The sequence below is a fragment of the Arvicola amphibius genome, chromosome 10, assembly GCF_903992535.2.
Source record: "Arvicola amphibius chromosome 10, mArvAmp1.2, whole genome shotgun sequence".
Taxonomy (NCBI): Eukaryota; Metazoa; Chordata; class Mammalia; order Rodentia; family Cricetidae; genus Arvicola; species Arvicola amphibius.
Window position 1 is genome coordinate 104,571,989 of NC_052056.1, and position 26,172 is coordinate 104,598,160.

Sequence of the window (26,172 nt, forward strand, 5' to 3'; positions counted from 1 at the left end):
CAATAGCCTGCCTGCAGCAAGGTAGGCCCTTTGTATGAGAGCTCCTTGGCAAGCAAGGACACTTGATCTCAGCAATAGAAGATACATCCGGAAGGTGAGTGAGTTCTTGACCCCACAGCAGCAGCCCGGGAGACAGAGCACAGCCTCTCCTCAACACCCTACACTTCCTGATCTTCCGGCTGGGGCTACTCTCCCTAGCTACTGCCTCTCTCTTCCTACCCCACCCAGCTTGCATCCAGAAAAACCCTCCCTTCTTCCTCCCCTCTTCAGGTTCATAACATCTCCAGTTCAGCCTGATTGGGGCACTGTGACTGGGTAGGGAGTACAACCCGTGTGTGGGGGAGTTTCTTTGTTTCAATAGCCTGCCTGCAGCAAGGTAGGCCCTATGTCTGCAAGCTCCTTGGCAAGCAAGGACACCTAATCCTGTAAAAGAAGATACATAGAGAAGCATTCAGAAGAAGAGATGGCAGGCGCCAATGCAAGAATTCCTCCAACAATCTGAAAAACAACATGAAATCACCAGAACCCAGCAATCTTACAACAGGAGGATTTGAACACCTCAATCAAGAAAAAGTAGAAAACCTTGACTTTTTGAAAGTGATAGAGGCCCTTAAACAGGAGGTGAAAAACTCCCTTAAAGAAATGGATGAGAAGAATAACAAAAAGTTTGAAGAATTGAGTAAATCTGTAAATGATATCCTAGGAAACCAAGGAAAACCAATCAAACAGATAATGGAAACAGTTCAAGACTTGAAAACTGAAATGGAGGCAAGGAAGAAAACACAAACCGAGGGCCGGCTGGATATGGAAAATCTAGGTAAACGAATAGAGACTACAGTAACAAGCATAACCAACAGAACAAGAGATAGAAGAAAGAATCTCAGATTCTGAAGATACCATAGAGAAAATAAATGCACTGATCAAAGAAATCAGCAAATCCAACAAATTCTCATCACAAAACATTAAGGAAATGTGGGACACAATAAAAAGACCAAACCTAAGAATAAGAGGAATAGAGGAGAAGAACAGCTCAACGGTCCAGAAAATATATTTAATAAAATTATAGAAGAAAACTTTCCCAATCTAAAGAAAAATATTCATATGAAGGTTCAAGAAGCATACAGAACACCGAATAGACTGGATCAAAAAAACCATTCCCTTGCCAAATAATAATCAAAACACAAAACATACAGAATAAAGAAAGAATTTAAGAGCTGCAAAGGAAAAAAGTCAAGTAACTTATAAAAGTAAACCTATCAGACTTACACCTGACTTCTTTATGAAAATCATGAAAGCCAGAAGGTCCTGGATAGAAGTACTGCAGAAACTAAGAGACCATGGATGCGAGACCAGACTACTATACCCAGTCAAGCTTTCGTTCACTATAAATGGAGAAAACAAAATTTTCCAGGATAAAAACAAATTTAAATAATACTTAGCCACAAATCCAGCCTTACAGAAAGTAATAGAAGGAAAATGACAAACGAAGGAGTCCAACAATTCCCACAATAACTCATATATCTAGCGACCCTTCACCAGCACATCTTTAAAAAGGGAGACATGCAATCTCTACTACCAAAAATAAACCAAAAAACAAAAATGACGACCGGAGTTAACAACCACTGGTTATTAATATCACTTAATATTAATGGATTCAATTAACCTATAAAAAGTCACAGGCTAAGAGATTGGATATGAAAACAGGATCCAACATTCTGCTGTTTACAAGAGACACACCTCAACCACAAAGACAGACATCTACTCAGAGCAAAGGGTTGGAAAAAGATTTATCAAGCAAATGGACATAAGAAACAAGTGGGAGTGGCCATACTAATTTCTAACAAGGTTGACTTCAAACTAAAATCAATCAGAAGAGATAGAAAGGGACATTTTATACTCATAACAGGAAAAATCCATCAGAATGAAGTCTCAATCCTGAATATCTATGCCCCTAATATAAAAGCACCCACTTATGTAAAAGAAACATTACTAGAACTCAAGGCAGCCATCAAACCACACACAGTAATAGTAGGAGACTTCAACACTCCTTTCTCACCAATGGACAGATCAATCAGACAGACACCTAACAGAGAATTAAAAGGAGGTAATGAACCAAATGGACTTAACAGACATCTATAGAACATTCCACCCAAATAGGAAAGAATATACCTTCTTCTCTACAGCTCATAGAACCTTTTTGAAAATTGACCACATACTCGGTAAGAAAGCAAACTTCCACAGTTACAATAAAATATTAGTAAACACCTGTGTCTTATTGGATCACCGTGAATTAAAATTAGAATTCAACAACTATGCTACCCCCAGAAAGCCTACAAACTCATGGAAACTGAACAGTCAACTACTGATCCACACCTGGGTCAAGGAAGAAATAAAGAAAGAAATTAAAGTCTTCCTTAAATTTAATGAGAGTAAAGACCCAACACACTCAAACCTATGGGAAACTATGAAAGCATTGCTAAGAGGAAAGTTCATAGCACTAAGTGCCCACTTAAAGAAAACAGAGAAAGCACTCATTGGAGACTTAACAACACACCTGAAAGCTCTAGATAAAAAGAAGCAGACTCACCTAGGAGGAGTAGAAGACTGGAAATAATCAAACTGAGGGCTGAAATCAACAAAATAGAAACACAGAAAACAATCCAAAGAATCAATGAAACAAAAAGCTGGTTCTTGGAGAAAATCAACAAGATTGACAAACCCCTTTCCAAACTAATCAAACGGCAGAGAGAGAACATGAAAATTAATAAGATCAGAAAGGAAAAGGGGATTATAACTTGACTCTAGAGGGGTTCCCAGTTATCCAAGGAGATGCCCCCATCTAGTTCCTTGGGCAGCTGAGGAGAGGGAGCCGGAAAAGGCCAGATCCTATAGTCATAGTGATGAATATCTTGCATATCACCTTAGAACCTTCATCTGGTGATCGATGGAGATAGAGACAGAGCCCGACATTGGAGCACTGGACTGAGCTCCCAAGTTCCTGATGAGGAGCAGAAGGAGGGAGAATATGAGCAAGAAAGTCAGGACCATGAGGGGTGCGTTCACCCACTGAGATGTTAGGACAGAACTAACGGGAGATCACCAAGACCAGTTGGAATGGGACTGATGGAACATGCGATGAAACTGGATTCTTTGAATGTGTCTGATGGTGGAGGCTGACTGAGAAGCCAAGGACAATGCTGATGGGCTTTGATTCTACGGTATGGACATGCTCTGTGTGAGCCTTGTCAGTTTGGATGCTCACCTTCCTGGACCTGGGGGGACTTGCGAGGACCTTGGACTTAACATAGTGTAGGAACTCTGATGGCTCTTTGACTTGTAGAGGGAGGGAGTAGGGGTATGGGTGGAGGGGAGGGGAGGGAAGTGGGAGGAGGCGAGGAGATGGAAATTTTTAATAAAAAATGAAAAAAAATAAAAAAGAAAAAAATTAAATCTAAATAAAATAACACAGAAACTATAATCATTTAAAACTGCCTGGCCCATTAGTCCTAACCTCTTCTTAGCTAATTCTTACATATTCGTTTAACACATCTCCATTAATGTGTATCACCACTTGACTGTGGCTTACCAGCATGAGTCTAACCAGCGTCCATCTCAGAGAGGAGAGCCATGACTTCTGTCTGCCTCTGCTTTCTTACTCTCACAATTCTGTTCTGTCTACTCCACCTATCTAAGTTTTGCCCTATCAAAAGGCCAAGGCAGTCTCTTTATTTAACCAATGAAAGTAACACATAGACAGAAGATTCTCCTACCATAAGTTCTTTGGCAGAGTTTTTGGGGTCACTGATGTACACTATTATATCATCTGCAAATAACAAAAGTTTGACTTCTTCCTTTCCAATTCCAATCCCCTTGATCTCCTTCTATTGTCTTATTCCTATTGCTGGGACTTCAAGCACAATGTTGAAGAGCTATGGTGAGAGTGGACAGCCTTGTCTTGTTCCTGAGTTTAGTGGAATGGCCTTAAGTTTCTCTCCATTTAATTTGATGTTAGCTGTTGGCTTGCTGTATATTGCTTTTATTATATTTAGATATGATCCTTGTATCCCTAATCTCTCCAAAACCTTTATCATAAAGGGGTGTTGAATTTTGTCAAATGCTTTTTCAGCATCTAATAAAATGATCATATGTTTTTTTCTTTCAGTTTATTTATATGATGGATTACATTGATAGATTTTTTTTGTGTGCTGAACCAGCCCTGCATCTCTGGGATGAAGCCTACTTGATCATAATGGATAATTTTTTGGATGTGTTCTTGGATTCAGTTCACCAGCATTTTACAGAGAATTTTTGCATTGATGTTCATGAGTGAGATTGGTCTGTAATTCTCTTTCTTGATTGGGTCTTTGTGTGGTTTTGGAATCAGGGTGTCTGTAGCTTCATAAAAGGATTTGGCTGTGACTCTTCTAATTCTATTATGTGAAACACATTAAGGAGTATAGGTATCAGCTCTTCTTGAAAGTTCTGGTAAAATTCTGCATTAAAACCATCTGGTCCTGGGCTTTTTTTTGGTTGGGAGGGTTTTTTTGGACAGCTTCTAAAATAGAAGCTACTTTAAGGTCTCACTACTTTTAGGTCTATATATATTGTTCACCTGGTCTTGATTCAATTTTGATATAGGGTATTTATCTAAAAACAAGTCCATTTCTTTTACATTTTCCAACTTTGTGGCATACAGGCTTTTGTAGTAAGATCTAATGATTCTCTGAATTTCCTCAGTGTCTGTTGTTATGTCCCCTTTTTCATTTCTGATTTTGTTAATTTGTGTGTTCTCTCTCTCCCGTTTGATTAGTTTGGAAAGGGGTTTGTCAATCTTGTTGATTTTCTCAAAGAACCAGTTCTTTCTTTCATTAATTCTTTTGGTTGTTTTCTGTGTTTCTATTTTGTTGATTTCAGCCCTCAGTTGATTATTTCCAGTCTTCTACTCCTCCTGGGAGAGTCTGCTTTTTTTCCTAGAACTTTCAGCTGTGCTGTTAAGTCTCTAATGTGAGCTTTCTCCGTTTTTTTAATGTGGGCACTTAGTGCTATGAACTTTCCTCTTAGCACTGCTTTCATAGTGTCCCATAGGTTTGGGTATGTTGTGTCTTTATTTTCATTGAATTCGAGGAAGACTTTAATTTCTTTCTTTATTTCTTCTGTGACCCCGTGGTGGTTCAGTAGTTGACTGTTCAGTTTCCATGAGTTTGTAGGCTTTATTGGGGAAGAATTGTTGTTAAATTCTAACTTTATTCCATGGTGATCCAATAAGACACAGGTGGTTAATAAATTTTTTGTATCTCTTGAGCATATTTATGATCTCAAATCTCACTTCTACAGTAACAGACTTCCTCCAACAAGACTTCATCTACTCCAACAAGGTCATGCCTCCTAATCATGCCACTACCTTTGAAATTATTGAGTCAAATTACATTGAAACTATTAGAGATTTTTAAGTTTTAATTTGTCACAGCCTAGTGTCACATGAGGAAGGAATCTCAGTAAAGATATTGCCAAGGTCACATTGGCCTGTGGGTAGCTCTTGGGAGATTGTCTTGATTATTACTTAATATAGTAGAGTTTATCCAATTTTGGGAAGCATCATTCTCTAGGCAGATGGTCCTAGGCTGTATGAGAAAGCTAACTAAGCTTGAGTCTGAGCCCTTTAGCAAGCAGCATTCCTTTATGGTTTTAACTGTAGTTCCTGCTTGTGTTTCTGCCCTGACTTCCTTCAGTAATGGGCCTTAACCTATAAGTAGAAATGAAACCTGTTTCTTCCTAAAGTTGCTTTTGTTCAGATTGCTTTATCACATTTGGGAGTAACCAACCACTTTTTAATTGAATTTCAGGCCCACTCCATAAGATGGGATCCATACCCAACAATGAGGTCAATGAGTTCAAGAACATGAGACTAGATAAATCATGAGTCCCCGGAGAATACCTACTACTGATAATATATTGAATGTATATAGCAGTAAAATATTCATAATGACTCAACTCTTATCAGAAAAGTGTCTTCTTGTGATAGACTGTAACTAACAAGAAAACCTACAACTTGTCAACATGAAGCAAGGAAGAGATTTTGAAATGCTCAGCTCTGCCCAGGATGTCTATGTCACACCTCTCCCTCAAGGCTCAGGGATCCATGTGGAATAGAAGGCAGAAAGAGTCTAAGAGCCAGAGGTAGTGGATGACTTCAAGGAAACAGCATTTTCCAGACACAACATGGTAGGTGCACATATGAACTCCCAGAGACTGTGACAAAATTCACATGAAGTGCAAAAGCTCAAACCAGACAAAAATCTTAGTGCAGAGAAGCTGAGAGTCCTGCCCATAGCCAAGCAGATATTGTCAACTGATAGTTCCTGAGAGAAGGAAGAACAGTTTTTTTCAATGGGGTGACACTGGGTTTGTCAACTACATTCAAGGGCAGGCCTCCCACTCAAGAATTTTTATCTAGCATGTACTGGACTCCACAGTATGTTTTGTTTTGAAATAGTGGGAGACAATATAAAGCTGGGTAGGAAGGGAGATGGGAAAGATCTGGGAGGAGTTTGAGGAAAGGAATTAATATGACCAAAATACATTGTAAACTCTAAAAGCATATAAAATGTGTTTAAATTGGTTTTTTGGTCTTTAAGATATTTTTAAACTTTAATAGCATTTTCATTTATACAAAGATAATATATGAAGCTATGAAAGGCATTTACTTTACTTAGTAATATAATGGATTTGGAAATATTTAACAAGCATTAATATTTATTATAAGGCTATAAATGACCATTGTCAACATGCCAAATTTTCATAGGGCCTTTTATTGCTTTTACTGAGAAAGGATGATGAGGGGTTTTGTAAATAGTCTCTCTTATGCCGGAAATGTTGGATCTACTTTTCTACCTGAGTTTTGATAACAATATCCTTTCTAATGACTGTGGTTATTTTGATTGACAATTATCAAGAAATGGAGAATCAACTACTTGTTTTTTAAGAGTGTAGAGCTTAGGTTTATGAATCTCATTAATTTCAGTGTCAGCAATCCATAAAAGGTCAGCTTTTTAGACCAGGGTTCCTAGTGAAGTGTTTATGTTTTTTATAGAAAGCATTTTCCAAGTGGTCACATGGTCTTAATAATTCGAAATTTAAATGTCCTGAATAATGTTGCTCAGCAGAGAGAGGTCATAACTTGAGTACACTATTGCCTGACTGCCAGTTTTAAAGTTTTTTCCATTTCTTTTTTTAATTGGGTTTTTAAAAAAGATGTTAATTTATATTTTTAGTATAATATTAGTGTATTATTTCAGTGTAACATTAGGAGCCAAAACATATGATAACAATTTTGCAACTAGAGATGTTACAATAGTTCACATTTTAATTAAAAATATATTGATCAAATTTCAGAGACCTGATTACTCTCCAAAGAGCTCAAAAGAAATTGATGGAAACAATCTGATGTAGATTGAGATGGCCTCAGGAAGATAAGAGAAAATAAATTTCTCATGCTCTCAGCTGACTTAGTCATTTCCTTTACATTAGATGATACTGTGTATTGACAATGAGAAAGCTCAATGAATGTACTGAATCCTTAACCATATATCAAGTTCCGTTGATTAACCTTCATCTTCATCTGTGTTTTATTCATGAAGTAAATTAAAGATTTCAATGTTCTGCAGACTGCTTGAGGGAAAGTCACGCTCCAGTTATGAGCACATCCCGTGGTACAACCTTTAGAACAATGGGTTTTTCTGGTTGAAGAAGTGGTTTTCTGTTTAATTTCAAGGGAATCTGTAACAGTGGAAATAATATTGAGAATCAATGAGTGAGCCAACAACAACCCATAATGAAAAGTAAAAGCCATTCAGGATGGTGATGCTTTACAGGTACCTCTAAACTGCATTTGAGGTCGTATGCTTGGACTTCCTCATCCTCCAAGCTGTGACCATTAGATGGTGAAAGCATGCTTCCAAATATGCATAAGGCAATACATTTATTGAGACTCTACCATATACAGGGTCTGTGATGAAGTCATGTTGGTTTATGTTATTTCTGTTCTATGCTAATGTGGGGCAAAACTGTTGAATATAAATTTTGTTTTTGTTTTTCCTGACAGGTTCTCACTTTGTAGCTATGAGATTCCTGAAACTCACTGTGTAGACTAGGCTTCCTTAACCCACAAAGATCTAACTGCTTCTTCCTCCTGTGTGCTGGAACTAAATGAAAGCATCACTAAGCCCAGCCAGTATAACATATTTGAGGTTGATTCTTAGTCACTATGTCATATTGTTTTTCTTAAGTCCTGAAAAGTTATTTTTGGTTTGTTGACATTTGCAAGTTAACCCTGAGAGGATACATTTCACCTCTATGAACAGTCCTCACACCCTAGATCATATGTCACTAGTACAGTTGAACCAATTCTGGGCAAGTCTTTAGGAGAACAGATATTTGCTTGATTTCTGGCATCTATTTGTGGCTTTCAAGGATGGGATGAATGAAGAATTCTGAGTCCTACTAAGTGTTCTCAGTGATGGTTTAGCATCATGCTATTCAGTGATGGTGGGGAACGGAGGAATAATCTTTTGGTCATAGGAGAAGGGAGGGGAACAAAGTTGTCATGGAGATAGAGAGGTGTCAAATTTAAGATGACTGGAGCTTGCCCATCTGCTCTTGACAGATGTGCCATTGGCTCTCAAAACTTTAACCTTGCTTTGTCTGTTTTAATCTTTGTACATGCTATGGTTTAAATGCTTTAGTTAGAAAGTAGTAAAAGAACTGAGATTGTGTGTTGATAAATCTACATGACTGCCTTGAACCAGAAATTACAGAACAAATATTCCTATCCATCTATTCATCCAATAAAACTATTTGCCAAAGAGAAGCCACATTCTAAATACACAAGTACCATTAATTTTAGTCATCTCTTTGCATGAAATAGGAACGAGTTGTTCAGAAAATGTAAATGCTTTCTCTAAATGTCCCACCTTATTCTTTTAAAATTTTAAGTAGTATACCCGTGTTTTCCATGGAGGCATAAAAAAGAGATGTAGATAAAATATATACACAAGTGTGATCTGTCATTTTTAATTAGTTTTAATTTTGTGAAAGAATATTATAATTGTAGGTTCTACTTCAAAACATTTACCAAAGGCTTTCAATGCACAAATTCTCCACAAAGGACCATTGGAATTTGTGGAAGAAATAATATGAGATGATATAGAAAAGGTATGGGCTATACTTCAATACTGAGAGAAAAAGCACAACCAAACTGGAGGCTTTAATGACAAAGTATTAGCACAGGTAATAAATACAACCTGCAGAAGACAAAAGTAGAGTAATGAGGTTATAACCCAAGAGGAATATTCATTTGGGGAATGAACAAGAATTTGAAGTATGAGAACACAGTATGTAAGGGATAAAGGATACACTATTTATGGAAACATGACAACTACTTGCTTTCTGAAGCAGAGGTCCTAAGAAGTAAGGCAAAACCATGAAGATGCCCCATAAGTTTGGAATTCATCATAACCAGCAGCTTTGTAAAGATTTATTTATTTATATTGTATGTATGGGAGTGTTTTATCTGCACATGTGTATATATGTGTATATATGTGCAGGTATATACGTGCAGGTATATGTGTGCAGTCTCAATGGAAGTCAGAGAAGGACATAAGAGTTACAAATGGTCGTTAGGCACCATGTGGGTGCTGAGAACTAAACTCAGGTCCTTTGTAAGAGAAACTTGTGCTCTTAAACACTATGCCATCTCTCTAGCAATTGTGTTTTAAAATAATGATTCCCAATTTAGCATCACATGGGAAGTCATACAACGAGTTTTTAAAGTTACAAATTATTTTAGGATTTTAGAAACAACCAGGCATCATGAGCTTCTGTTTTTGCTTTTGATATGGGGTGTCATGTAGCTGCTTCTGGCTTCAAATTCACTACATGGCCAAGGATTACTTGAATTTATAATCATATTTCCTCCATTTCCTGAGTACAGGGACTGCAAGTATGCTTCACCAGAGCTACTGCCACAGTTCTTGGGATGGGAACTAGGGCTTTGTGCATGTGAAGTAAGCACTTTGCTATTTGAGAAACATCTCAGACCTCATATATAAGTTGTAAAACTCTTCAGTGATTCTAATGTACAGCCAGTGGTTGACAGGACTCTCAGAGGAGGGCTTCTGAGAGTTCTGAAAGAAGAGTGCACCACTCAACAAACATGAAAACCTGATCACTGAAGCTCTCCAGGGCATATAATGTACCCAATCTCCAATGGACATGACTGGAACATCAAATAGAATGCACATAATCCTGTCATACTGCCTGCACTAACTCTTCATAATGCTACAGTTGTACTCTATACTGACAAAGAAACAATGGCCCCTTAGCTCTTCACAAATAACTCATTAGGGCATAAAATGAATTAGCAAACCTCAAACAATCAGATTAGTTTTTATACACAGAAGCTTCAATTGAAAAATGTCTCCCATACAACATTATTTACAGAGATAGGTTTTTTCCCCTCACCTGTGTTTCCTTACAAGACTGGAATGAGAAGTTCTGCAGGACTTTAGTGAGAGCAAGTTTCATGTTCATGAGAGCAAACCTCATGCCAATGCAGTTCCTGGGTCCATTCCCAAAGGGCATGTATACATAAGGATCGATGCTGCCCTTATTCTCCTTGCTAAACCTGGAGATACACAGTAATGACAAGTTAGCAAAGGATAAAAGCATAAGAACTACATACATGAAGTTGCCTTTATACATCTAACCAGTAATGTACAGGTAGTTGGGAAACCTTCACTGAACTTCTGCTTCCAGGTATTTGGCTCTGAGTATCGTACACTAAAAGTTCTTTCTGTCCCCCTTGTTCTATAAGACTTTCCGTATGCTAGATGAGACAAATGCTGTTTGAGAGAAAAAAGCAACCTATGTGTCCAGTAATATAATAGTGGTGTTATGGGATAGCGGTAACCAACTATTATCTTATTGCATTGGATTTCCCATTTATAGAGGGAGATAATGCCTAGTACTGTAAATCTGGTCAAAATCCAAAGGTTAGTGAGGACCTAGGCTCTAGGGGAGAATGTACTACTCTTGTTTCACGAAGTGTGCATGATATCAAACTGTTCTCTATATATTTATGTTTATACACACAAATTAGTGCTGCTCTTATTCTTGGTCAGAGACACTCCAGAGTGCAGTGGAAACCAGTTAACACAAAGACTCATAACTTGTCAAATTGCTGAGAATGAGTGATTGTGTAGTGCTCAGTGCTTAATGGAATATCTATATCATCCACTCCAGGGCTCAGGGAACACCTCAGAAGAGGGGCAGGATGATGTAAGAGCCAGGGAATGAAAAGGGTGCTGTGAAACACTATCTTCTGGACCTGACACAGCCGTTGTCCTCATGAACTACCAGCATCTCTGGTTGCCTGCACAAGGATGGACCATGTTGATATATTCCATCATGGATGAGGGAAAGAGTTCCTGAAGTGCCATTTTCCTACAGAGCTACTGACAACTAATTATTCCTGGGGTAGGGGGAATACTCTCTTCAGTTGTGCAGCTGCTGGTGAGTTGTCAATTTGCCAATAAATAACTTCTATACCTACACTCACAAAGCAACCCTAATTAAACCCATGAGTCATGAGAAAACAGAAAGACATGAAAACAGAAGGAAGACTTGATGGGGACATGTAGGGATTCAAGATGTGTATGAGGGAGAAGAGACAGGACAATGTGAGGTGAAAAATGACCAAAATACATTATACATACATGCAATTGTCAAAGCATAAAAAGAAAAGCAGAGGGATTTAACTCTGAACTCCAAAAGTTCCTTCATGATAATGCTGGGTTCATCTCCGAAAAGCACATGTCAGTTAAACTGAAGGAAAGTGGGCTCCTGCCTCACGGTTTAGTTGATTATTTGTTACTTGAGTAAAGATGAGAAAAACACTCTGTATTTAAATTCTTATCTTATTGTGTTTCTTTCCCTCTCCTCTTTTTTCTTCCCTTTCTCTGTCATTCTCCTCAGAGAATACAAATGGATGTAAAAATCACATTTAGATCATCTTCCCATAAGAGACACCATAGCATATACAGCCCAGCATAGTTCAGAGTAGATACCCACTCCTGGGATTCTAGTACCTTTCAGGGCGGAATGCCATGGGCTCCGGCCAGTACTGTGGGTCATGGTGAAGAGCATAAAGTGGTACCATCACTATGGAGCCTTTGGGAATAAACACACCATCCATTTCCACATCTTGTTTACAGACTCTCTCAAGTCTGTTAGCAATTGGATATAATCTAAGTGTTTCATTCAACACCATGTCGAGGTACTCCATCTCCATCACTTTATCATAACTGGGAGGTGCCTGGGAAAAAGAAAAAGGGTTGTGCTAGAATTTTAGATTAACTTTCAATTGGTCTGCATGGAATTGTTGAGTTTTCAGTAGCTCCAAAGTTGAACTCAGCATTGCGAAGGTCCTAGGTACTTACAACACTTTTAAAGGGGTTTTTAAACTGTTTTAATTTAGTATAGGAGTTTTGCCTACATATGTTTTTTAATTTTTTAAATTTTTATTGAGCTCTAAATTTTTCTTTGCTCCCCTCCCTGCCTCTCCCCTCCTCTTCAACCCTCTACCAAGGTCCCCATGCTCCCAATTTACTCGGGAGATCTTGTCTTTTTCTACTACCCACATAGGGTCCTCATTGTTGTCTAGGTTCTCTGGGATTGTGATTTGTGGGATGGTTTTCTTTGCTTTATGTTTAAAAGCCAGTAATGAGTGAGTACATTTGATAATTGTCTTTCTGGGTCTGGGTTACCTCACTTAAAATAATGTTTTCTAGCTCCATCCATTTGCCTGCAAAATTCAAGATATCATTTTTTTTCTGCTGTGTAGTACTCCATTGTGTAAATGTACCACATTTTCCTTATCCATTCTTCAGTTGAAGGGCATTTAGGTTTTTCCCAGGTTCTGGCTATGACAAACAATGCTGATATGAACATAGCTGAGCACATGTCATTGTGGCATGGTTGAACATCCTTTGACTATATACCCAAAAGTGGTATTACTATGTCTTGAGGAAGGTTGTTTCCTAATTTTCTGAGAAATCGCCATGTTGACATCCAAAGGGGCTGTACCAGCTTGCATTTCCACCAGCAATGCAGGAGTGTTCCCTTTACCCCACAACCTCACCAGCATAAGTTGTCATCAGCCTACATATGTTTTTGTGCACCACATGCATGCAGTGCCCACAGAAGTCAGAAGAGGGCATCATATCCCTTCTGACTGGTATGACAGATATTTGAGGGCTACCATTTAGGTACTGGGAATCAAACCTGAATGGAACTTTTAAAAGAGCAGCCAGTGCTCTTGACCATTGAGCCATCTATCCAGCCTCTTCCAGAGTGGTTAGAATAACTATCACTTGGGCCTTAAAGATATTTCAATTAGTAAGTGTCTAATATGCAAGCCAAAGTTTAAATACACATCATTCATAAAGACAGATACAGTGGCTCACATCTGTAATTCTAGGAGATAGGTGGGGCAGAGACAGGACATGCCTGTTGATTGTTGGCCAGACTGCATAGCCAAAATTATGAGCACAAGGTTCAGTTTGAAAGCCTGTCTCAAAAAAAAAACATGTTGGAAAGTGATTTAGAAAAATTCCCAGTGTAGGTCTATGATTTATAACCCTCCCCCACACACACACCACTGTAGTTGATGAGAAGGTATCTCCTTTTCCTCATATTCCAACCACTAACTATTCACCTTATTGGGCAGAGCCACATCGATCTCCTCCTGAAGTTTCTTCTGGATATCAGGGTGAGTGGCCAGTAAATACAGGGTGAAGGCAAGGGTGCTGCTGGTGGTTTCATAGCCAGCAAAAATAAAGACAACTGACTGGGCCATCATCTCCATGTCAGATAGAGCTGAAAGTAAGAAAATATTTCAAAAAGTTGGGTAGGGTGTACCAACATAAAAAAGATGAGGGGAGAATCAAATGATGCTCCTGTTTCCCTAGAGATAAATATGCAGAAGTCCCTCAGTCACCCTGGGACCGTCATCACTTTGACATCCATGTGGCAGCCAGAGAAGGAAAAGATTGCTTCAGTCAGGATGTCCCAAGGTTTATGCTATGTTCATCATCATCATCAGTGGGCAACTTCAAGACATGTAATTTACTATTTTTAGGATTTATTTTTATTTATGTGTATTTGTGTGTGTAGGGGTTCTGTGTATGGAGGGGTGTCCATGGAATCCAGAAGAGGGTATCTGATCCCCTAGAGATAAAGTTTTAGAAGGTTGTGAACTTTCAGAGGTAGGTCCTGGGTACTGAACTCCAGTCCTCAACTAGAGCTTAAGATTTTTAATTTTTACTTATTTGTGTATGTGAATTCACATGTGTACAAGTGCCCAGGGAGAACAGACGATGGCTTTGGAGCCCATGAGTTGGAGTTACGGGCAGTTGTAAACCTTTTGCCATGAGTGCTGTGACTCTTGTTGGTAAAGTTTTTCCCATTCAGTGTAAATCATTGCTACTAAATTGAAACTGAACTATAAACCTACAATCAGTGGATATTTTAAAAATTAATATCAGACTGTGTAGGGAGTACAACCGGCGGGCGGGAGTTTCTTTGTTTCAATAGCCAGCCTGCAGCAAGGTAGGCCCTCTCTAGAACTCCCTGGCCAGCAAAGACACTGGATATTAGGACCAGAAGACACATCTGGGAGGTGAGTGACTTCCTGACCCCTCGGCAGCAGCCTGGGAGACGGAGCACAGCCACTCCCTGACCCCCGACACTTTCTAGTCTTCCGGCTGGGGCTAGTCTCTCTGGCTACTGCCTCCATCTTCCAACACCACCCAGCTTGCACCCAGAAAAACTGTCCCTTCTTCCTCCCCTCTTCGGGTTCATAACATCACCAGCTCAGCCCAATCAGGGCTCTGGGACTGCATAGGAAGTGCAACCGGTGGGTGGGAGTCTCTTTGTTTCAATAGCCTGCCTGCAGCAAGGTAGACCCTATCCAGAACTCCCTGGCCAGCAAAGACACTGGATATTAGGACCAGAAGACACATCTGGGAAAAAAGACACCAGATATTAGGACCAGAAGACACATCTGGGAGCAGACACTGGATCTTAACACCAGAAGACACATCTGGGAGGCATCCCTCAGCTACCAGGAATGCCTGATTCAGTGCTGTGGAGTCCCATCTGGACGGCCTTCCTAGTGTATTCAAGTGTCCTGACCCTGTACCAAGGCCACCTACCCAGAGGGGTGAGAGGCTGCCCTCCATGCAGGTCTGTGGAGCCCAGCAAGGGAGTGTGGGCTCCTTCAGATTGTGCTGCAAGGAATAGCTCCTTCTCTGGCACTGAGGAGATCCACCCAGACTCAGTCACAGCAAAGATTGGACCAAGACACCAAGTTTCTCCTAGCTCCATTTGAAGGAAGAGATGGGCAGGCACCAATGCAAGAACTCCTCCAACAACCTGAAAGGCAACATGACATCACCAGAATCCAGGCATCCCGAAACAACAATAATTGAACACCCTACTCCAGAAGAAATAGAAGAAATCGACCTTAAACAGTACTTTATGAAAATAATAGAGAACCTTAAACAGGAGGTAAAAAACTGCCATAAAGAAATGGAGATGACAAACAAAAAGGTAGACAAAATAAATAAATCTCTCAAAGATACCCAAGAAAAGAAAGAAAAACAAGAAAAAGCAATCAAGCAGGTAAGGGAAACAGTATAAGACCTGAAAAATGAAATGGAGGTAATGATGAAAACATAATCTGAGGGAAGACTGGAAGTGGAAATTCTGAGTAAACGAACAGAAGCTACAGAGACAAGTATTACCAACAGAATACAAGAGATGGAAGAAAGAATCTCAGACTCTGATGATACTATAGAGGAAATAAACTCACAGCTTAAAGAACAAAACAAGTCCAACAAATTCTTAACACAAAACATCTAGGAAATCTGGGACACCATGAAAAGACCAAACCTAAGAATAATTGGGGTAGAAGAAGGAGAAGAATTACAACTCAAAGGCCCAGAAAATATATTCAACAAAATTATAGAAGAAAATTTCCCAGCTGGGCGGTGGTAGCACACGCTTTTAACCCAGCACTCGGGAGACAGAGGCAGGCGGATCTCAGTGAGTTCAAGACCAGCCTGGTCTACAAGAGCTATCTCCAGGACAGGCTCTAAAGCTGCAGAGAAACCCTGTCTTGAAAAACTGACAAAAAAGAAGAAAATTTCCCCAACCTAAAGAAGGATATTCCTATGAAGGTACAAGAAGCCTACAGAACACAAAATAGACTGGATCAAAAGAAAACATCCCCACACCATATAATAATCAAAACACAAAACATAAAGAATAAAGAACAGATATTAAGAGCTGCAAAGGAAAAAGGTCAAGTAACATATAAAGGGAAACCTATCAGAAATACACCTGACTTCTCACTGGAAACCATGAAAGCCAGAAGGTCTTGGATAGTTGTGCTACAGACACTAAGGGATCATGGTTGCAGGCCCAGACTACTATACCCGGCAAAGCTAGCATTCACCATCAATGGAGAAAACAAGATATTCCAGGACAAAAACAGATTTAAACAATACTTAGCCACAAATCCAGCCTTACAGAAAGTAATAGAAGGAAAAATCACAAACCAAGGAGTCCAACAACACCCACAATAACTCAGGCATCTAGCGACCCTTCACCAGCACAACTAGAAGAAGGGAAACACACAAACTCTACTACCAGAAAAAAAATGATAGGAGTTAACAACCACTGGTTATTAATACCAATTAATATGAATGGACTCAATTCACCTATAAAAAGGCACAGGCTAAGAGATTGGATACGAAAACAGGATCCAACATTCTGCTGTTTACAAGAGACACACCTCAACCACAAAGACAGACATCTACTCAGAGTAAAGGGTTGGGAAAAGGTTTATCAAGCATATGGACCTAAGAAACAAGCGGGTGTGGCCATACTAATTTCTAACAAGGTTGACTTCAAACTAAAATCAGTCAAAAAAGATGGAAAGGGACACATTATACTTATAACAGGAAAAATCCATCAGAATGAAGTCTCAATCCTGAATTTCTATGCCCCTAATATAAAAGCACCCACTTATGTAAAAGAAACACTTCTAGAACTCAAGGCAGACATCAAACCACACACAGTAATAGTAGGAGACTTCAACACTCCTCTCTCCCCAATGGACAGGACAATCAGACAGAAACCTAACAAAGAATTGAAAGACTTAATGGAGGTAATGAAGCAAACTGACTTAATAGACATCTATAGAACATTCCACCCAAATAGGAAAGAATATACCTTCTTCTCTGCGGCTCATGGAACCTTTTCAAAAACTGACCATATACTTGGTAACAAAGCAAACTTCCACAGTTACAAAAACAAATTAGTAACCACCTGTGTTTTATTGGATCACCCTGGATTAAAATTAGAATTCAGCAACAATGCTACCCCCAGAAAGCCCACAAACTCATGGAAACTGAACAGTCAACTACTGAACCACACCTGGGTCAAGGAAGAAATAAAGAAAGAAATCAAAGTCTTTCTTGATTTTAATGAAAACAAAAACACAGCATATTCAAACCTATGTGACACAATGAAAGCAGTGCTAAGAGGAAAGTTCATAGCACTAAGTGCCCACTTAAAGAAAACGGAGAAAGCACTCATTGGTGACTTAACAGCACACCTGAAAGCTCTAGAAAAAAAGAAGCAGACTCACCTAGGAGGAGTAGAAGACTGGAAATAATCAAACTGAGGGCAGAAATCAACAAAATAGAAACACAGAAAACAATCCAAAGTATCTATGAAACAAAAAGCTGGTTCTTGGAGAAAATCAACAAGATTGACAAGCCCCTATCCAAACTAATCAAATGGCAGAGAGAGAACACACAAATTAATAAGATCAGAAATGAAAAGGGGGACATAACCACAGACACAGAGGAAATTCAGAGAATCATTAGATCTTACTACAAAAGCCTGTATGCCACAAAATTGGAAAATGTAAAAGAAATGGACATTTTTTTAGATAAGTACCAAATACCAAAGTTAAACCAGGACCAGGTAAATACTCTAAATATTCCTGTTAGTCTCGAAGAATTAGAAAGTGTTATCAAAAACCTCACTACCAAAAAGAGCCCAGGACCAGATGGTTTCAATGGGGAATTTTACCAGAACGTACAAGAAGAACTAATACCTATACTCCTTAACGTATTTCTTAATATAGAAACAGAACAGTCATTGCCAAATTCTTTTTATGAAGCTACAGTTACCCTGATACCTAAACCACACAAAGACTCAACCAAGAAAGAGAATTACAGGCCAATCTCACTCATGAACATTGACGCAAAAATTCTCAATAAAATTCTGACAAACCGAATCCGAGAACACATTAGAAAAATTATCCACTACGATCAAGTAGGCTTCATCCCAGAGATTCAGGGCTGGTTCAACATATGAAAATCTATCAATGTAATCCATCATATAAATAAACTGAAGGAAAAAAACCATATGATCATCTCATTAGATGCTGAAAAAGCATTTGACAAAATTCAACACCCCTTTATGATAAAGGTCTTGGAGCGATTAGGGATACAAGGGTTAGTCCTAAATATAATAAAGGCTATTTACAGCAACCGACAGCTAACATCAAATTAAATGGAGAGAAACTCAAGGCCATCCCACTTAATTCAGGAACACGACAAGGTTGTCCACTCTCTCCTTATCTCTTCAGCATAGTGATTGAAGTTCTAGCAATAGCAATAAGACAACATAAGGGAATCAAGGGGATTCGATTTGGAAAGGAAGAAGTTAAACTTTCGTTATTTAAAGATGATATGATAGTGTACATAAGTGAGGACAAAAACTCCACCAAAGAACTCCTACAGCTGATAAACTCCTTCAGTAGCATGGCAGGATACAAGATCAACTCCAAAAAAATCAGTTGCCCTCCTATACACAAAGGATAAGGAAGCAGGGAGGGAAATCAGAGAAGTATCACCTTTCACAATAGCCACAAATAGCATAAGATATCTTGGAGTAACTCTAACCATGGAAGTGAAGGATTTATTTGACAAGAACTTTAAGTCTTTGAAGAAAGAAATCAAAGAGGATACGCGAAAATGGAAGGATCTCCCTTGCTCGTGGATTGGGAAGATCAACATAGTAAAAATGGGAATTCTACTAAAAGCAATCTATAGATTCAATGCAATCCCCATCAAGATCCCATCAAAATTCTTCACAGAGATTGAGAGGACAATAATCAATTTTATATGGAAAAACAAGAAACCCAGGATAGCCAAAACAATCTTATACAATAAAGAAACTTCTGGAGGCATCACCATCCCTGACTTCAAACTCTATTACAGAGCTACAGTACTGAAAACAGCTTGGTATTGGCATAAAAACAGAGAAGTCGACCAATGGAATCAAATAGATGACCCAGATCTTAACCCACAAACCTATGAACACCTGATTTTTGATAAAGCAGCTAAAAGTATACAATGGAAGAAAGAGGGCATCTTCAACAAATGGTGCTGGCATAACTGGATGTCAACCTGTAGAAGAATGAAAGTAGATCCATATCTATCACCATGCACAAAACTCAAGTCCAAATGGATTGAAGACCTCATTATTAATCTGAACACACTGAGCTTGATAGAGGAGAAAGTGGGAAGTACTCTACAACAAATGGGCACAAGAGACCATTTCCTAAGTATAACCCCAGCTGCACAGACATTAAGGGCAACATGGAATAAATGGGACCTGAAACTGAGCAGCTTCTGTAAAACAAAGGATACTGTCAGTAAGACACAAAGGCAGCCTATTGACTGGGAAAAGATCTTCACCAACCCTGCAACTGACAAAAGTCTGATCTTTAAAATATATAAGGAACTCAAGAGACTAGACTTTAAAATGCTAATTAACCCAATTAAAAAATGGGGCGCTGAACTGAACAGAGAATTCTCAACAGAAGAAGTTCAAATGGCCAAAAGTCACTTAAGGTCATGCTCAACCTCCTTAGCTATCAGGGAAATGCAAATCAAAACAACTTTGAGATACCATCTTACACCTGTCAGATTGGCTAAAATCAAAAACACCAATGATAGCCTTTGTTGGAGAGGTTGTGCGGTAAGGGGTACATTCATCCATTGCTGGTGGGAATGCACACTTGTGCAACCACTTTGGAAAGCAGTGTTGCAGTTTCTCAGGAAATTCGGGATCAACCTACCCCAGGACCCAGTAATTCCACTCTTGGGAATTTACCCAAGAGATTCCCAATCATAATACAAAAGCATCTGCTCAACTATGTTCATAGCAGCTTTATTTGTAATAGCCAGATCCTGGAAACAAACTAGATGCCCTTCAGTGGAAGAATGGATGAAGAAACTGTGGAATATATACATGCTAGAATACTACTCAGCGGTAAAAAAACAATGACATCTTGAATTTTGCATGCAAATGGATGGAAATAGAATACACTATTCCGAGTGAGGTAACCCAGACACAAAAAGATGAACATGGGATATACTCAGTCATAATTGGTTTCTAGCCAAAATTAAAGGACATGGAGCCTATGATTTGGGATCCTTGAGAAGATAATAAGGTGAACCCAAAGAAAAACATATAGTAATCTTCCTGGATATTGGAAGTAGACAGATCGCCGGGCAAAAATTGGGAACTTGGAGGTGGGGTGTGACGGGGCCAAGGGCAGATGGGGAGAGAAAAGTGTGAAGGGGAGAATGGGATCCTTGGGATATAGGAAGGGTAGATATGGGAGCAGGGAAGCATATATCTTAATTAAGGGAGCCATTTTAGGGTTGTCAAGAGGCTTGACTCTAGAGGGTTTCCCGGGTATCCAGGGAGATGTCCCCAGCTAGTTCCTTGGGCAGCTGAGGAGAGGGAGCCGGAAAAGATCAGATCCTATAGCCATACTGATGAATTTCTTGCATATCACCATAGAACCTTCACCTGGCGATGGATGGAGAAAATGACAGAGCCCCACATTGGAGCACAAGACTGAGCTCCCAAGTTCCTGATGAGGAGGAGAAGGAGGGAGAACATGAGCAAGAAAGTCAGGAACGTGAGGGTTGCGTTCACCCATGGAGATGGTGGGACAGCACTAACGGGAGATCACCAAGACCAGTTGGAACAGGACTGATGGAACATGCGACCATACCGGAGTCTCTGAATGTGGCCAAAGGTGGAGGCTGACTGAGAAGCCAAGGACAACGGCGATGGGCTTGAATTCTACGGCGTGAATGGGCTCTGTGTGGGCCTTGTCAGCTTGGATGCTCACCTTCCCGGACCTGGGGGGAGTTGGGAGGTCCTTGGACTTAACATAGAGTAGGGAACCCTGATGGCTCCTTGGCCTGGAGAAGGAGGGAGTGGGGGTATGGGTGGAGGGGACAGGAGGGAAGTGGGAGGAAGAGGGGAGGAGATGGAAATTTTCAATAAAAATTAATATCTGTTTTAGCAATCAAAATTGAAACAGAATGGCTGAGGATATGTAGCTCCATAGATGGAGAGATAACCTGGCATGCATAAAGTCATGGGTTGAATCTCCATCACTAAATAAACTAAGCATAGTAGTATAGAAGTTAAAAGGTCATCCTCAGGCACACCATGAATGTGAGGAGAGCCTGGACTAAAAGAGACCCTGTTTCAAAAGGAGGAGGAGAGAGGATAGATCAGTTTGAAGTTAGCTGATCATATGAAAGGGTTTCATATGGATAAACTAGAGAGAATTCAAATGCAAAACACATGATGACTTTGAAAAGCAGATTTGGGGATCTAAAAGATCATATTGTATACACAAACAATTGTATGTATTAGAAATAGTGAAACAAGTAAGAATGGATGACTCCCTTGACAGTAGCTACTTAGAAACACATGTAGGATAAAGTCTAGAAATTAGCAACCATGATAGTAATAATGCTTTTAAATTAAAACTTGAACATAAATGGGAGGCTAGAGCGATGGCTCAGTGGGTAAGAGAATTTGCTTCACAAGCATGAGGACCTGAGTTTGAATCCTCACAGTGCTCATGTCAAAAATCAGGTGTGGTCATACAACTGTGTAATCCCAACTCTTAGATCATAGGGACCTGCTGGCTGCCAGACTAGACACAGGTTTAATGAGAGACTTTTTCTGGAAAAAAAAGGCAGAGTTTGATTGAGGAAAACACTTGGTGACTTCCTCAGGAATCCATACACACATAGAGGTGTACAATTGTGAACACACTCATGCACACACATGCATATCCTACCTTCAGAAAATAAAAATATAAAAGTAATTTTAAGTGTGTAAAAGAATGAAGAGAACCAGTGTATTTGTACAAGGAAGTTTTTCTTCTGCTAAACCACCTTCCCACACATTTTCTGAGCAGCCTGACCACTCTCTAAGGGCTTCCTTGTTCATAGATGAGGGAGTCCTTGGTTACCTTTATGAGACTCTTTGTCTTTGGAATTGTTATGAGAGTTCATCATCAGCTGAAGAAAATCCACTCGGTGCTGGAAGCAAAAGAGAAGTTGAAAAAAATAGAAGGTCAATGGTGAGGTCAGAGGTGGATCAGGAGTGCAAAAGCTTAACTTCCTTTATGAGAATGTAGCTCCTTTAAATTCACAAACATGGTTAGGGTTGCTTGAGTCATCATAGAACAAAAGCACCAGTGGCTAAGCCAGGAAGCAATCCAGCTACCCTATCAACCACTTTTGCAACAAATTACAACAGATACAATTTTAAACAATAACAGTGATTTTTTTTGAAAATCATTTTGAAGGAGTTGGGCAGTAGTGGTGCACGCCTTTAATCCCAGCACTCGGAAGGCAGAGACAGGCAGATCTCTGAGTTTGAGACCTGCCTGGACTATAAGAGCTAGTTCCAGGATAGGTGCCAAACCTACAGAGAAACCCTGTATTGAAAAAACAGAAAGAAAGAAAGAAAGAAAGAAAGAAAGAAAGAAAGGAAGAAAGAAAGAAAGAAAGAAAGAAAGAAGGAAAGAAAGAAAGACATTTTGAAGGAGATGAAAATAGTATTTCCCTTATTTTAATCACTTTTATCTTTTCTCAGAGAATTTCATAGGTGTATACAATGAGATATGGTCATACCCATTCCACCATTTCCTCTATTCAATTCCTTCTAGATCCCTTGTAACATTTCTTCCTCCAGACTTCATGACCTCTTCTTTTTAATAATCCATTGAGTTCAAATGATGCTGCCCATATGTGCCTGGCTGTAGGACTATCTGCTGGTGCATGGAAAACCTACTGGTGGCAACACCCTCTCTCTGCAGTCATCAAGAGCCAATATTTCTTCAGTAAGGGGTGAAACTTGGAGAGGTCCTTTCTCATCTATAGCGGAGATTCTGTGGTCTTGATGTTGCACAGGTCTTGTCCCTTGCCATTTTTTTTTTAATTTCAATCCTTATGCAGTGCACTCTTGGTTTCATTCCTATTGTTAAGAGTTAATTCCTAACTTATTTTCAGTATTCTTTAAAATTTTAACTTCTCTCACAGAAATATTCTTTTTCTCTGTCTAAATCTAGTCTTCTTTATCTACCTTTAGTGATAGATGAAGGGAAACACACAGTTCACATATTCACAGCCCGACATGTTATCAAACCCTGGACCTCTCATGAAAGAATTCACCTTCTGCTTAGTATTTAGGCGATTTTCCTTCATTCTTTCCACAAAGTTTTTGAAAAATGCTATCGAATCCTTAGGGAATATGGAGACATTTAACCTCTCGTACATTGGAGTGAGGAATGGAAAGAGTGCTGGAGAAGAAAGATAAAAAAATAAGTTTTAGTGAAGATGCAAGTTTCATTTAGAGAAATCACAAAGCAATCCAAAGAATAAGTCACCAGGGTCTCAAACAACCAAAGTCTCTCTGTGACCTTTCTCCCGCTGGATCACCATCATGATGCTTCTTCTGCACTCTGGGGTACTCAAAGGAACAAATCTGACTATTGGATTGAACTCGGCTCCTGTAGTTTGTGTGGATTCAAAATACAGGCATGGCCACTGACATAGTTCAGTAGCTAAAGGGTCCTGCAGAAGAGCCTAACCACCTGCGTTTGAAAACTTAATCATACACTGTGGAAGGAGAGAACGAACTAATGTGAGTTGTCCTCTAATCTGCACATTCCACAAAACACCAAAGCACATTGTGCAACACACACAAATAAATCAATAAATTTCTTTTTAAACTAGTAAGTCAATGAATCAGTGAATAAATAAATAAATAGTAAAGAAAGAATAGTCAAGATAGCATTTGTTTCTCAACTGGTGTGATATAAACAAAACAAGCACCAGAAAGGATATTTGGAAAGTCAGAGATTTGTGCATATTGACAATACACTCTTACCAAATAACCAATAGGTTAATGAACCCCACAGGATACAGGAAAATTTGTTGAGATGTAGTTTCATGGTGGAGTACTTTCCTAGCACACATGAGATCTTGGAATCCCCTCCAATCAGCAAAAGAATGGAAAATGTCTTGAGTATGAAATGAAGATAAATGAAGATAAACTTTTTTCATGTAGAGAAAAGTCACAGGGAGGCTTATGTTGTGGGATAATCTTTTTGTACACTGTGAAGATGTGTTCCTATAAAGGACTTTCTGATTGGTTTAACAAACAGCTGAATGGCCAAAACTAGGCAGGAGAGGACAGGTAGAACTTCCAGGAAGAGAGAGGCAGTTTGGGAAGAAAAGAGTTGTAATTCGCCAGAAAGATAGGGGGAGGTAGTAGGAATGAAGTGTCAGATGTACATAAGGAGTAAATGTAATGAACCACATGATAGAGTATTAATTAGTTGAAATAGGTTAATTTAAGCTATAAGAGCTAGTGGAAGCCAGGTAGTGGTAGCACAGGCCTTTAATTCCAGCACTCAGGAGACAGAGGCAGGCAGATCTCTATGAGTTTGAGGCCAGCCTAGTCTACAATAGCTAGGTCCAGGACAGGCACCAAAGCTACCAAGAAACCCTGACTTGAAAAAACAAACAAACAAAAAAGAGCTAGTTGGGAACAAGTTTGAACTAAGACCAAGCTTTCATAATTAATAAAAAGTCTCTGTGTCATTATTTGTGTTCTGGCAGTTCAAATACAGTTCAGCCATAGGCTTACAACCTTCATTTATAAAATTTCAAATAACCAAACTTTACAGTATCAAATTCAATTTTAAAACAACTAGCTCCAGGGCAGAAGAGATGTCTGATTGATAAAATACTTGCCATGCATGCACAAGACCTGAATTCGGTACACAGAACCCTTGTAAAGCCAAGCTCAAAGACAGGTGACCCAAACTCAGAAATAAAGGAAAATCACATGATCTCCCTCATTTCCATAGTCTAGCCTATAAGGAAAAGATGCAAATATGTGAACAGGTGTAAGTGTGGATATGGGATAATGCTCAAAAGAAGACCAGGAGAGGATGATATTAGGTGTTAAGGAAGGGTAGAATGTAGGTAAAAGGATACATGAGCTGTGGATGGAAATGTAATTGACAGAGAAAGTATTAAAACCCCAAATGAAGCAACTGCTAACTGTATCCAGCACATACACAAAAATACTACAGGGACTGGAGAGATGGCTCTGAAGTTAATACTGGTGCTTTACAGAGGACTCAGGTTTGATTTCCAGAAACCAATATGTCCAGGTAAAATACCCATACACATAAAATAAAAATAAATAAATCTTTTTAAAATGTTAAAGCAATTCAATTATGTAAGAGAGATGATCTAAAAGCAGACATTAACACATCTAGCTTAGTTTGTAATTGCATTAGGACTAGGGAAATTCTAATCAAAACTACAGGTTCAGCCTGCAACATATCCACTAAGTGGCAATGATAAAAGTCATGGGAGAGCCAAGTGTTGGGTAAAACATGGAGAATCTGGAACTCTCCTGCATTTCTAGAAGACATAGAAAATGATGTAGCTGTTATGGAAAATGAATGCTCAGTTGTTTGTTTTGTTAAAAATGGGGTTACTTTGTAACTCAGGAACAACAATTCTGAACATATAACCCCAAACAAAAAAACAAATATTCAATACAACCTTGTATGCAAATTCTCATAGCAGCAAAATTCATAGCAAACATGTAAAACTAACTTCAGTCCAT

General features: G+C 39.1%; 1 protein-coding gene across 2 annotated transcripts in view; it reads right to left on the reverse strand.

The window, feature by feature from the left end:
- Positions 1 to 7,341: 7,341 nt before the first annotated feature.
- The window catches only part of LOC119824659 (cytochrome P450 3A11), a 32,214-nt gene continuing 13,383 nt past the window's right edge, over positions 7,342 to 26,172 (reverse strand). The window contains exons 8-13 of one of the 2 annotated variants that reach the window (XM_038344979.1): positions 23,697 to 23,824; positions 22,490 to 22,559; positions 13,772 to 13,932; positions 12,144 to 12,370; positions 10,519 to 10,681; positions 7,342 to 7,776 (exon numbers count right to left, since the gene is read on the reverse strand). In XM_038344979.1, coding sequence (XP_038200907.1) covers positions 7,681 to 7,776; positions 10,519 to 10,681; positions 12,144 to 12,370; positions 13,772 to 13,932; positions 22,490 to 22,559; positions 23,697 to 23,824 — 845 coding nt within the window. In that variant the 3' untranslated portion in view covers positions 7,342 to 7,680. Of the gene's footprint in view, positions 7,777 to 10,518; positions 10,682 to 11,736; positions 12,012 to 12,045; positions 12,371 to 13,771; positions 13,933 to 22,489; positions 22,560 to 23,696; positions 23,825 to 26,172 lie in introns of those variants that run through there. The other variant, XR_005287131.2, reaches the window with a different exon arrangement.